General features: G+C 42.7%; 1 protein-coding gene across 3 annotated transcripts in view; it reads left to right on the forward strand.

The window, feature by feature from the left end:
- Positions 1-14,569, forward strand: part of nxn (nucleoredoxin) — a 202,645-nt gene that overhangs the window by 129,538 nt on the left and 58,538 nt on the right. The window contains exon 1 of one of the 3 annotated variants that reach the window (XM_060943684.1): positions 12,253-12,501. The exons of the other annotated variants lie outside the window; for them this stretch is intronic. Within the exon in view, the coding sequence (XP_060799667.1) occupies positions 12,391-12,501 (111 nt within the window). The 5' untranslated portion in view covers positions 12,253-12,390. Of the gene's footprint in view, positions 1-12,252; positions 12,502-14,569 lie in introns of those variants that run through there. 3 annotated transcript variants of the gene reach the window in all.

A 14,569-nucleotide genomic window follows, 5' to 3' on the forward strand; every position in this document is an offset into this window, starting at 1 on the left:
TCCAAATACGACTTTTTCAAGACATTTTGTCTATTGAGGTATTTCACCCACGTGACCAAGTCATGTGATGCTGCCATTTTGGACGGCACGGCTCGAATCAGCTTGAATGCGAGGAAGGCGACAAACGAAAAACATAAAAGAAAAAGGAGCGAGATGCAGAAAACACCTTCACTATCCAGCGACGTAGGGCATTTACAGGGCGAGCAGAGGGAGAGGTATTTGCAAAAATTGAGGTTAGCAGGCTTAGAGAACGACGTTTACCTGCTTCCACCAGGATTGTTCACTGACGTACGGAAGTACACGAAGCCCTCGTCTTTACCTGACTTCGGCCCACATGATCTGTATACCTATGTCGTTAAAAACCCATCGCCATACACAGGTATTGATCTGAAAGCGTATACGAGTTTGGATGCCTAAAAATATTTTGTGTCAGGCTGGGTAACATGCCTACATCAGCGGGTCGTCCCTGGAGCCGGTGGTCGCCATCTTATTACAGCTAAGGTTTGTTCACATTTTCATTTACTTTCGGTCCTCAGGATAAACAAAATGTTATTAAATGTCATTGAAATAACTTCTTAGTCTGTTGAGACATGGCCCGTTATAAATTTGCTGTTACCAGGCAATGACTAAGAACTGCATTATTAGGGTCGGTGTAGTTGTAGCAGTGTATTAGCAACTAGCTGTTAGCACTAGCTAATGTCAATAACATCGTAGCTGGTATGTTACTGTAGCAATGTTTATGTTCAGTCATTTGGATGACTGTTAAAACCTTTCAGTCTCAAGTTTTTCCTTTACTGGATTTACTAGTTTACTGAGCTAGCGCGCGATGGCTCCCGGCTTGGCCGAGCGTGCTAGCTCAGTAAACTAGTAAATCCAGTAAAGGAAAAACTTGAGACTGAAAGGTTTTAACAGTCATCCAAATGACTGAACGTAAACATTGCTACAGTAACATACCAGCTACTGTTGTTGACATTAGCTAGCTTGCCGTCCAAAATGGTGGACACCGGGGCGTCACGTGACCCTGTGACGTCAGGTGAAATACCTCAATACAAGATTTTCAAGATGGACTGTCTAAAAACTAGCCTTTCTAGCTAAATGAGGTTTTGCTTGTTGGGCAGTTATGTCTTATAATAAGGGTGGCGAGATGTTTTGGCTTGAAAATAGACAAATAAACTTGCTAAGATTTTTATTTTTTGCAGTGCACTGATCTCTGTTCTTTACATGAAGTCGTGGCTGTGCTGTGGCTGGGTTTCACTCTCGCCTCCCTGTCTCACGGCTGTTCACTCCACACTCCGCTGTCTCTCTCTCTCTCTCTCTCGCTCTCTCTTTTCAGTGCTAAAAGCAGTGCTGTGTTCTTCCAAATGTGGAATGCATTACTGACTTTATGGAGCCCAGTAACATACCAATCTGTTTGAGTGCATGATGGCAGTAAACTGCAGCGAACATGAGCAGTGGTGGAGTTCAGTGACGATGGGTTTTTTCGCCGTTTAACGAGTCGCAGTTAAGGACACCCAACTGGAACTGATCCAGGAACCGGGAAGGAAGGGGCGCTTTCCAAATTATGTTGCAGAGGAATTCGGGCAAAAGCTGATCACGGTCACAGTTGGAGTTTGAGGTCTAAGACCAAGACTCTTCTATCAGTGTTGGTTCAAGGCTTCTGCGGTGGCAGTTTTATTGTGTAAAGGAGGCGGTGCTACACATATCAGAAACTCGCTGTTCGTGCTGTGAAAACTGTCCATGCAGACACTCATCTGAGTTCCCACACCTGTCATTGCTTAACTCCTTGAATATTTTCTATCATGAATACTCTCATTAAAAAGTTTATAATCTCTGCTTTCCAAAGAAATGTATCTGGTTAAGAACTGTTCAGTGCTTTGGGAGTAACGGCAGGTTGAAGTCGGTACAACAGAGTAAAAACTCTGCTCGCCGGATGTCGGGAAACTGCCGGTGCTTTTCTTTTTGAGTCACGGGAAAGCGATCCAGACTCTCTCTTTCTCTCTATCTCCTGATCGGTTTCCCACTGGATTACTCGTCAGTATCAGATCACTTTTATAGTGATGTTCTCTCACTCTCACTGTTTCTGATGAAGGATTCGGCAAAATTTTCCCTCTGCTAGTTTTGATGTTCTGATTCACAGGAGACTCTGAAGTGAGTTTTCACAGCTTTACCTACTTATTTTTTCAAATCAAACTGATTCCTGTAAATAAATAACTATTTTAGAATATAACTGCAGTTGTTTTGATGAAAAATATTGAGATCTTAGTGGTCGGAATGAGACTTTAAAAAACCGGAAGTCAGAAACATGAGTATCAGTTTCAGTTGAGTTGATTTGAATTGTTTTTTGGATGTGGATCAGACTTTTTTTTTTTTTTTGAGGTTCATCCTCAAAAAGCTGTGAATATTAATCGCAATAGTCATTTATATTCTTTCATATAAGCACTAGTCGGCCCTACTGAGAAATACAAAGGCCTCCAGAGCACAAAGAGGGGATTAGAAATGATCTTTTTTTATTGAGTGTACAGATTTAATGGTTTTACCTAATTAGCATAATTAGTGATAATTAAATACTAATTTACATAATTGATTTTAACTCATTTTTCAAACTTTGTATTCAGTATCCAACCATCTATGTTCCTGCCGATTTCCATGTAAATATCTTGGGGGGGATTATAAAGAGAAATCATTTGATCTCGTTGGTTAATGAGGCCCATTTTGGACCATGTGATCCTCCCACAGAATATTACGGCAGTTTTCTAAACATTAAGCCGTTTCTTCAGTCTTTTATTTGGAATATCTCAAGAACGGATGAACATATTTTAATTCTGTAAAAGTCTGTTGTTCTGCATTCAGTTCTGAATTCAGTGAGAGCAGTTTCAAGCAATTTGGACTAAATTTGAATTTTCACCTGATCGGCCAACTACAAGATCACTATTTAAGCAGTTGCCAAAAAAAAAAAAAGTAATGCCACTGGTTTTATTGTGTGAAGAGAGAAGGTGAGAGTGAGATTTATTCCTGCCTGTTAGGGATAGGTTGTGCTCTTAATGTGTTTATTTATTTATTTATTTATTTATTTCGAACATGTATAAAAAATGTATGTAACTATTTGTATACAAAAAAAAGAAAATGAGAAATTAAAAAAAAAGAATAAATAAAATAACAAAGAGCTAAGACATTACAAACACCGCACATTGTTCGAAAAAGGAGTGGGAAGAAGTACAATACTTTTTTTAATTTCCCACCCCTTTTTAACTACCCCGAAATCCAAACTACATTAATACGCCTATAAAAATATATACCATATATACACTTCATGAATATCTATATAAATATATAATTACAAAAATAAATATATACTACATACCATATATACACTTCATAAATATCTATATAAATATTTAATTACAAAAATAAATATATACTACATACCATATATACACTTCATAAATATCTATATAAATATATAATTACAAAAGTATATATGAGTGATTCCACGCTTATGGGTACTGAAATGGGGACATGAACTTATTCACCTAAAACCATTTCTTTTTTTACCATCAGGTCACAAAACATGTAATCTTTAATGAATGATATGTTAAAAGATAACTTTAATTTTCTGAGATGTAATAAAAACATATTTATATGCCAAAGTCAAGCCTATGAGTTCCAAAATGATGTCTGTTCCATTACTTCTGTTACGATTGTCCATCTCGCGTCTGTTACAAATTAATTACAATCTAGCTCTATACCATGTTAATCTTATTGAAAGAATGTGTATGTTTATTCTACTACACACGTTTATTAATTATATTTGCTAAAACATCACCTTCCTATGTTTCAAAAAGTAATTCTACATTGTTAAAATTGAGAATCTATATGTCCACAACACTTCTGTTACGTTCTGACTTTGGCATATAAATATGTTTTTATTACATCTCAGAAAATTAAAGTTATCTTTTAACATATCATTCATTAAAGATTACATGTTTTGTGACCTGATGGTAAAAAAAAAAGAAATGGTTTTAGGTGAATTTTTAAAAATAAGTTCATGTCCCCATTTCAGTACCCATAAGCGTGGAATCACTCATATATATACTATATACCATATATACACTTCATAAATATCTATATAAATATATAATTACAAAAATATATATATACTACATACCATATATATACACTTCATAAATATCTATATAAATATATAATTACAAAAATATATATATATATATATATATATATACTATATACCTATCCCTGTAAATATGAATATATAAACTATCCCCGTAAATAAATATATACCATATACTAAGTTAGTTCTAATATAACAATCAACCCTATTCTATTTATCCCTCATCATCCTCCGTTAACACACTTCCTCTTCTATATACTTGTTTAAAAATATTTTTTTGTACCTGTTTTTTAAACAGATTTATATTTGCACTTTGTTTTATTTCTGTCTCCAGTGTTTTGTTGTCACTTGTTCTTTTGTAACACAGTGTGTGTTTTTTGTGAACCGTGAATGCGGTCGTGACATTGAGCCAGATTTCCTCCAGACTGTGAAAGAACCATGCAGAGTCAAAGCAGGAACGATGCAGTCAATGACTAGAGAAACGTCGTCCACTCGGCTTCACAAATTCCACAGCAGCAGCTAATACTGTGGGTAGCGTGGCCTAAAGGTTAGAGAAGCAGCTCTGGGACCAAAAGGTCGCCGGTTTGATTCCTTGGACCAGCAGGAATGCCTGAAGTGCCCTTGAACAGGGCCCCGAACCCCTAACTGCTCCCCAGGCTGATCCGGATAAGAGCGTCTGCTAAATGGCTGCTAAAATGTGATGACGGTGAATCTGAAACTGCCAATGTAGCGAACAACCGATGTCCATCTCTTGTGGAAATCCAGTTACTGGGGGTCATTTTGAGCAATTGTGGTTGACTTATTTATTTCATTAGAGTGTAAACGCAGACTTCCATTCATATGAGGTGCAGAAGGTGAGTTTGGGGAAAGGGATGGAGGAGGGTGAGGGAGGGAGGGAAAGAAAGAAAGAAAGAAAGCTGGAAGTAAAGCAGAAGGGCACCATGGGGACTTTTGGCAAAGCTGTTAGTCCAATAAAGAACGGGTTTTGCTTCTGAAAAGCTGCCTGGATTTGACGACTTCATTCCTCAGCACGCTGCCTTGCTGTCGGTTTCTTTAAGAGCTGATTTTTATACCGCCGAGCATTCAGACACGCATTGTTGGAAACCATCGTGTTGCAGGGTTTTCACAGGTTCCAGCAGTGTCGTAATCACTGACCTGCGTCCAACACTTTGGAATTTGGACTATGTGAAAGGAAACGCGACATCTAAAGTTCACTTCTGGATACTTTATGCATTCCTCATCTCCTCCCCCCCATCCCCCACCCACCGACTTTTCTCTCGTTCTTCCTGTCTTGTAACCACAGCCCTCAATGCGTCATCCCTTTGTTTGTGGTTCTCAGAGTGGGGTCTCTGAAGTACACCCAGGATAAAAGCGTAGTATTTTAATGTTATTACAGTGATGGAAATCACAGCTCACCTTCATAAATGTTATGTTTGTTATCCCGTTATAGCCTGCTCAGTTGAATTAAAGGGTTTAAATCCGAACCTCAGTAACTGGAAAAACAAGTAGGTCTATAGATCACGTCACCGTGGACCTGAGGTGTGTTCTGTTGGTGAAAAGTTCAGGAATAAAAATCTCTCTGGCTGTAACAAATAGCCAGAATATTATAGCACATGTTTATATAGTGAGTCTAAAGGCCAATTTATGCTGACAACGCAGTCCTTGCAGATGGCGTCGCAGATGGCGTCTGCGTAGCCCCCCCCTTCACAGACGCTCTGCGCACACCTCCCAAAAATTGTGACCACCGCAGAAGCCTCGCAGACAGCGTCGCAGACAAGAGGGCTCTGATTGGTCCACTCTACATCCGCTGTACACGCACTTCCGCTTCCCTACTTTCCCGGTTTGGTTTGTTTTTACAACCGCCATTTTTAAAAACACGAGCGAAGATGGAGCAGCACGAAGAGCGGTTGATCGAGGAAGTACGGACATCTATACGACTCCAGTTCTAGTCATTATAAGTAACCGGAGGATAAACACTCCACTAACCACACCCACCAACTACTCCTAGCGATTTCGCGACTTCGCGCCCCCTTGCGTTGTGGCGGTGAATAACATCGCGCACGCCTATTACTCCCTGCTCAACGATAAATTACAACTGTCTGCGAAAAGCTATCTGCGAAAGCCTTGTCGCAAGAGCATGCAGAGGCCCTAAGGCCCTGTCCACATGGCAACGGATTCAGGTGAATCTGATAAAATTGTTTATCGTTTCGGCCTGGCGTCCACACGGCACCGGCGTTTTGGGTGCCCCAAAACGAGAACGGGTTCCAGAGTGGAAAAATCTGGCAACGGCGCCGTTGCGAAGTCATCTGGATGAGTAGAACGGATTTGTTTACGATGACGTCACATCATAACAAGCAGCACTCTCGCTGTTTTGTATGAACCACTGCATTGCATTCACTTTTGCATACAGCTTTTCTTTTAAATAAACAAGTCACTGAACCATTTCTTGAATTTCTTTTTTTTTATTGTATAAGACTGCTTTTCAAAATGTTCACACACAATAAGAAAATTAAGTTATATAAAACTATGCACACTAATAAAACTAATTTGTACACACAGAAGGCATGATTTCCTCGCGTAGTTGCAGCCATCTTCTTCTTGTTGTTGTGTGCTTGTTCCTGTGAGTGCTTCACGCCGGGTAGAAGAAGGGGTTTATGCGCATGCGTCCTACTTCTATTGTTCTGGTGTCTCCGATGGGACCGTCTTACAGCGCACGTAGAGGTGTGGCATGTGTATTGCATCGTTTCCAGCAAGCGTTGCGTTGCCATATGTACCTGATATTTTACTGATCCGTTGCCCATGTGGACGCGATATTTTTTTAATAACATCTCGTTGCCGTTGTCGTGTGGATGTAGCCTAATATTAGTCCGATTACACTCGTGCTGTGAATCTGTACGTAAGTTACGTTTATACCAGCAAGTCTGTAAATCTGCAGTCGGCGTTTGCAGGCCTGCTGCTCCTGTTTCTATGCGCGGAGGAGAAAGCTGTGTGTGTGTGTGCGCGCTTTATTCATTTTCCACACTTGGCTTCATGCAGAAGTCTATGGAAGACTGGTCCACGAGCTCCAGGAAAATGTGTCTCGTGTCTGTGTGTCAGGAATCAAAAGCTTGTTATTAATTTGTAGGGCAACTGTCCTTTGGAATTTGCCTTCAAATTGTAATGAACTGAAACCTTGCGTTTGCATAAATGTGCTTTCTTTATTCATTTAATTTGAATTTGAACACAGTTAAGCCAAATCTCAAATGGTGTCCTGTTACCCTGAAAGGAAGTATAAAAGTACTTTAAGGCTACTTTAGGGTCTGTGATTTTGGAGAGATCATTTGGCCCTTTTCCACTACCCTTTTTCAGCTCACTTCAGCCCGACACGGCTCGCGTTTCGACTACCTCAGAGCGGCGTGACTCAGCTCGCTTCAGCCCTGCTCAGCACCCAAAACTCGCACGGTTTTGGAGTGGGGCTGAAGCGAGCCAAACCGAGCCGAGTGAGGTTGGGGGCGTGAGGAGACACTCCCCTGTGCACTGATTGGTGAGGAGGAGTGTCCTCACACGCCCACACACGCCCCGCGAGCACGCTGGGATCTATAAACACCGTAAACCCGGAAGAAGAATAATTACGAATTATGAGAATTTCTGAAGCCTTATGCGCCTCGCCTCATCTATACGCTCTTGCCAGTATCTGTTGGCGTTGTCGGTGACAACAAGCCACAGCACCAAGACCAGCAACACTAACGACTCCATGTCCTCCATGTTTATTGTTTACTATCCGGGTCGTGAGACTACTGCTTAAAAGATCACTGATGTCACTGTTTGCGCCGCCTAACGACGTCACGTGACGTCCACCCACTTTTGCTAACTCCACCCAATGTGTCCACCCACTTCCAGCCAGCATGGTTCAGCGCGGTTGTAGTCGAAATGCAACTCCAACAGCCCCGCTCAGCTCGACTCAGCCCGACTCAGCACGGCACGGCTCAGCCCGACTCAGCCGCGTTGGTAGTGGAAAAGCGGCAAAAGTCTCTAACGGAAAAATCCCACCCCCTCCCTCCAAAACCACTCCTCAAATTGCACGAATGCGCACCGCCTGACCACTGCTGGAGAGAGAGTGTTGGGGGGAGGAGTGTAGTGCATAGTCGTCATATCCAAATACCTCGTGTCTCATTATCGTAATGAATGTAAGCAATAAACGGGGCTGTGTACTCTCAGCGAGGCCTTGTGGAAGATTCCAGATACACGCAGTGAGTGCGTGGGCAGAGTGCACACAGGTAGGCGGGCAGGTAGCCCATCTAATATCATATAATGTGGGCCAAATTAAATGCTCGGACGGGCTGTTTACAGCCCTGTAACTGCCACGGATGATGGGTTTTTTTATCCATCGATGTAAAGAAAATTTCAAGAACTGTATCAGAAAATGTTTCTAGGATGTCCGGCTGAGGCCATGTTCGAGTGGGACACCATTTGGGTTTTTTTTTTCCTCTTTCTTTCTTCATAATGAAAATGTAGACTCTTTCCTGTCTTACATCATGCAATCTACTTCCAGTAAAACATACCTGACAAAAAAAGAAAACGTTTCTAAAAGAAATGACCGACCCTACTGTTAAGACTGGTGTAGAAAACGTAGCCATCGTCTTTATTCAGCGCATCGAGATGTTTACTTTGTAAATACGAAAATCAGTGAAACTCGTCAGCATCCCTGAGACGCCGTCACGTTCTGAAGAACTCAACAACGTGATGATAAAATATTCACCTTGTGAGAAACGATCACAGTGCACACTTTTGAGAGATTACAAACATCGCGGCATTTTTGTAATCGTTATAAACTCGATGGATTGAAAGCTGATACGGTCAAATTTTGTGCTGAATTTTTAAACATTTTAAAATTGTTTTCGGTGACATGAACTGAAAATATCTTCAAACTTAATTTTCACTTTTTTTTTATGCAACAGTGCTGTCAGTTTGTTATGAGTGGTGCGTTTCCCAGTAGAATACCATCGTGATATATCATGCTTCAAAGAACCATCAAGTACTGTGACGTTTTGATCGTCCAGCCCCGCCCTAACGTTATGTTGATTTTGGCTAAAGACAGTGTTCAGTGTTAAAGTGAGTTCCTGCAGCTTTTCTAAAATTAAATGTTTGATTGTTGTATGGCTTAAACATAATTTAAAAATGGTTCCTTTGGGGGAGGGGTGTGTGCGCGCACGTGTTCTTTTCGGGCTTGCCATCGCCTTGTCCTCAAAGTGCTTACTTGTGGCTCCGAGCACTTATTTTGGAGAGAATCAGTGGTTTTAGCAAACACTCATCCCTCTGTTGCTGGGTTTCAGTCACGTGACTTTTCTTAGCGGAAAGTTTTACCGGAAGTGAAATAGCTGGTGGTCTAAACGGCTGCTGTAGTGCAAACAACTAGCGATAAGTTATCAGAGTACGCTCGTAATCTAGAAACCGCTGCTGGCTTTAGATATATTCAGAAGATCGCTATGTGCAATGGAATCGACCCCTACAGTCTGGGAAAGAAGGATTTGTCTTACGATCTCGAAAACTTCCCTTCAGCCGAGTTCCCCAACATCTCGAACTATCTGGTGTTGCAGACGTCCTTCTACACCGCAAAACAGATGAAAGCGTGGAAGAGTACGGAGGCTTACAACTGTTTTGTATGTGGCTGGGTAAAGCACCTCGGGATCAAGTCGCTGCCGAATGAATCCTGTATCGTTTTTGCCCGTGTAAGTGGTTTTTTTAAGCTTTTCATTCGTGTCTTTACAACGAAGCGCTGCAAGTTGAAGTGTAAACAAACAGTTTGCTTGATTCTCACTTGTGTTGGCTCTTATCTCTCAGCTAAATCATTCACAAAGATCATCAGAAACCCCTTTAAAGACCTGGATCTGAGTTAAACGAGACGGAGAAGTGATCACGGCGCATTGTAACTGTACGGCTGGGGAAGAATTTTGTCGCGACCTTCATGCATATGGACTTTGTGAGGAGTAAACAAAGAAACAGCTGGGGACTTTAGCGCTTCGGGACTAAAAAAAGTACCGTAAAATAACGAGACATAGCGAGAAAAGTACTTGGAAAACACTAAGGACTGAGCTGAGAGGGATATAAACCAGGGGCGATTCTAGCATCTGATCTTTGGGGGTGCTTAGCCCCCAGGGCTGACAGAGGCACCTGGCTTGAACAACAGTGTTCCCACGTTTATTCCGCATTTAGACTAGACTTAACTAGACAAGAAGACTAGACTTATGCAATGTTTTAACAGAAGCTGACCCAATAAACTATGATATCTACACATTTACAACCACTGGCACAAATATTTACGTTATATTTTTAACTAAACAAGACCTACTACTGCATTTGTAATGTTGGAGCTATTCATTTAGAACAGTGGTAATTGTTAATTAATGTGTTATTGTGTATTGTGTAATAATAGCGTGTATTATTATGATTTTACATTAGTTTACATTAGTAAACGCTATGTTACATTAAATAAAATTGACTAACACATGGTGGTCTAGCACTTGTACAGCTCTGCACAAAAGTATCTCGATATGGATGATAAATGTCGTTTTTATCATTCTGTTCATAGACCAGGGAACATCAATATTGCATTATGCATATTACTGTGTTGTGTTTAACAATTGTAACTCCAGTCCGTACCTTCACATCTCGCTATGCCAGTAATACTCAGGTGCTACTTCGAGTTCCTCATCGGCGTGGAATCCAGTTAAAAAAAACACCATGTCGTAGCAAGCACTCGCGCGGACAGGCAACCCAATCAGAGGGGACGCAAGGAGGAGAGGGATTTTACTGCTCATAGAACTATCACGTAACAGGTGAATTCAAGAACACACACACGCCCGCGCACACATTCATTGCGCAGTGCGCAAGGGCACTTATTTCTGAAAATTACGTCCAAAAGCAGTGTTTTTGAGGGTGCTGAGCTCATTTTTAGGGGTGCTTGAGCACCCCCAAAAATAGGCTAAACACGCCCCTGATATAAACCTTTCACCAAGTGATCACTGCAAACTCCAGCATGCTTCGACTCGGCTCTCTTCGATTTCAGTGAGGGGTTCAAAAGCCACCTTTCTCCACGTCTTTGTGAAATCCTGTGTTCGTTCACCCTTTTTATTACTTCACGGGGAACCCTGAAGAAACTTTTATCAACTTCACGGTTTGATCGATTCGAACAACTTAAAACAACGCAAGCGTAAGGCATTTTTCATGCGAGCGAGCAATGCACCTTCTCCATACAAACACTTTGTCAACTGAGCTTTGGTAGACCACCAGCTAAAGTTCTGAATAACTAATGAGGCGGATGTGACGTCACGTCAAACCCAAGAATTAGATGGAAAGGAGTTCAGTGTGAGCACTTGTGGAAGTTGATGGATTTGTAGGTGGTGTGATTATCTGCCGTCATCTGCTTCAGACTGTTGTTAAGCCCAGAAGGGTGTGTGTGTGTGCGCACGCGCTCAGTGAGTCCAGGCGAGAATGATTTACTGTGTCGCTCTGAGCACTTGCCAGGACGCCGCTCACACAGGAAATAATTTGCTTTGAGAGCGAGCTGAATTCACTCCAGGACTTTACTCTTCTCGCGCGTTTCTCATCACCAGTGACCTCCTTTCAACCACATATTCTACCTGTATCACTCTGTCTGTCATGTTGTCATGTTCTCAGACACTCCTTTGTTGTCTCGTTGACTGGATCGCGTCTCCTCCGTCTCTGAAACTCAACACACTCTAACACTCACACCTGGGAGTCCGCCACCTGCACATTCTTCCTCTATTAACGTGTTTGAGGTTTGGATGCAAGTCAGTTGCGTCCTGAACAAACCAAGGCATGTAAACAGCAGAACTGCAATTGTGCAGTGAAGGAGAGGGAGAGAGAGAGAGAGAGAGAGAGCAGGCTGAGCTGATGGAAAGCAGAAGGCGCCGCTGTCCACTGGATAACCGCTAATGTTCCAGACTAAAGTCCTGACTCTGGAGAGAAACTCTGCTCTGGTTCTTCCTTTGCCTGTTTTCATCATCACTGTGTGTGTGTGTGTGTGTGTGTGTGTGTGTGTGTGTGTGTGTCAGAGGGAGGTGCTCTTTGGGATGTGCACATATCCTGTCGGTGTGTTTTTGTTTCTTCACACAGATCCTGTCCTGTGCTCAGCAGGGCGTGTAGAGCGGAGAGCGTTTGCCCTCTGCTGAGTGTGGGGCTTTGAGCCAGACGTCTGCACTCGTTATTCAGACGGAGAGGACGTTCTCACTCCGCTTTACTGCGTCATATCTCACGTTCACATGTTCCACTGCTCCGGCTCGTCTGCACGTCGGCCTCGTGCTTTTCCACTCCGGAAAACAGAAGCGAATGTGGGAAAAGAAATGGAGTCGTCATCGTCTTTCTCATCTGCTGTAAGATGAGCGACAGCAGAGGAACAAACGCTTCAGAGTGTTTTTCATTCACTGATAATTCTCACACATCCGCCATAGCTCACGCGCTCTCTCTCTCCTCTCTCTCCGCTCTCTGTGCTCTCTCTCTCTCTCTGCACTCTCTCTTTTCTCTCTCACTCTCTCTTCTCCACACTCTCTGCTCTCCCTCTCCACTCTCCGTGCTCTCTCTCCTCTCCACGCTCTCTCTCTGCTCACTCTCTGCTCTCCCTCTCCACTCTCTGTGCTCTCTCTCTCTCTCTCCCTCTCCACTCTCTCTGCGGTCTCTTTTCTCTCTCTCTGCTCTCTCTCCGCTCACTCTCTGCTCTCCCTCTCCACTCTCCGTGCTCTCTCTCCTCTCCACACTCTCTCTGCACTCTCTTTTCTCTCTCTCTGCTCTCTCTCCGCTCACTCTCTGCTCTCCCTCTCCACTTTCCATGCTCTCTCTCTCTGTGCTCTCTCTCTCTCCCTCTCCGCGCTCTTTTCTCTCTCTTTTCTCTCTCTCTGCTCACTCTCTGCTCTCCCTCTCCACTCTGTGCTCTCTCTCTCCCTTTCCGTGCTCTTTTCTCTCTCTCTGCTCTCTCTCCGCTCACTCTCTGCTCTCCCTCTCCACTTTCCGTGCTCTCTCTCTCTGTGCTCTCTCTCTCTGCTCTCTCTCTGCTCACTCTCTGCTCTCCCTCTTCACTCTCTGTGCTCTCTCTCTCTCCCTCTCCACGCTCTCTTTTCTCTCTCTTCGCTCTCTGCTCTCTCTCCACTCTCCGTGCTCTCTCTGCTCTCTCTTCTCTTTCTGCTCTCTCACTGGTCTCTCTCTCTCTCTCTGCTCTTCTCTTTCTGCTCTTCTCTTTCTGCTCTCTCTCCACTCTCTGTGCTCTCTCTCTGTCTCTCTCTGCTCTCTCTTCTCTTTCTTCTCTCTCTCTCTCTCATATATATCTGTCGGTCCTCTTGGAAGCTCACACAGTGCACACACTTCTTTGAGTGAGTAAAACTTTTCTTGGGAGTATCCAACGACGAAACGTACTTTTATCACGTATAAATAATAAACACCCCCGATCCATCACATCCCTTCGTCCTTTAAAGTGGGTCTCTTTCAGCGTTCGCGTATACACCACTGAATTATTTATCACATTTTGCTCTTTTGTGAATGCAGAAAAGCAGTGCAAAGTGAATTCAGGGTATCTTTTGTTTTTGCTTTGTTTTTCTTTCCTTTTATTAAGTTGAACATGGACTTTTTTCCGTGCTGTGTGGATTTTCTGCTCGCTCACTGGCTTTGTAAAGCAGGATGGCAGGGAGACGAAGGTTTCCACTCGCATCGCTTCAGAAGTCCGTCTCTAAAGCTGAAGCGTCCTTGTAGCGTCTCGTTGTTCCTGCTTTTAGCCGAATGTTCTGGTTTTTTCGGCTGCTGTTTCATTCAGAATGTTGAAAGAAATAAACCAACAGGATGAAACGCCGTCAGCAGAAATACTACTAAATGATGTGTCGTGAATGTTTTTATTCAGTATCATCTAACAAGGTGATTAAAAGGAATCCTTCAGAAGTGTTTGAATCTAATCTCTAGCCACAGCGTCTGTAGCTTCAGCTTTTAGTTTTGTCCCAGGCGATAATCCTGTGACGCACTCCCTGGACTGTTCCACTGCAGATCCCTGATAATAAACACCTTCAGGCAGGCACTTAAAATCCATGACCTTGTCTCACACACATTCTAAAGTATAACTGTTACACCAGATGAAACCCTTTGGGTGGTGTGTAGTTCTTATGCAGGTGTGTATTATATAACGAACTCCCCCTCGTCCACAGTGGACACGTCTCACCGGAGGATCTTCTTTCTTTGTTTATAGACATCAGTGAGGACCACACGGTTATTCTTCAGGCCAGGATACAGAAATAACCTAGAATTAAGAGGGTGCACTTTCTTTTTCCCCCTGATTGTATAGAATGAATGAATAAGAAGAATAATAATAAAAATCTGAAAATAAATAAAAATCACTGACATGGTGAAGTTTTCCGTAAGGAGATGATGTTGAACATTTTATGGAAGGAGTCTCCAGCGGGGCGG

The sequence above is a fragment of the Neoarius graeffei genome, chromosome 17, assembly GCF_027579695.1.
Source record: "Neoarius graeffei isolate fNeoGra1 chromosome 17, fNeoGra1.pri, whole genome shotgun sequence".
NCBI classification, from domain to species: Eukaryota; Metazoa; Chordata; class Actinopteri; order Siluriformes; family Ariidae; genus Neoarius; species Neoarius graeffei.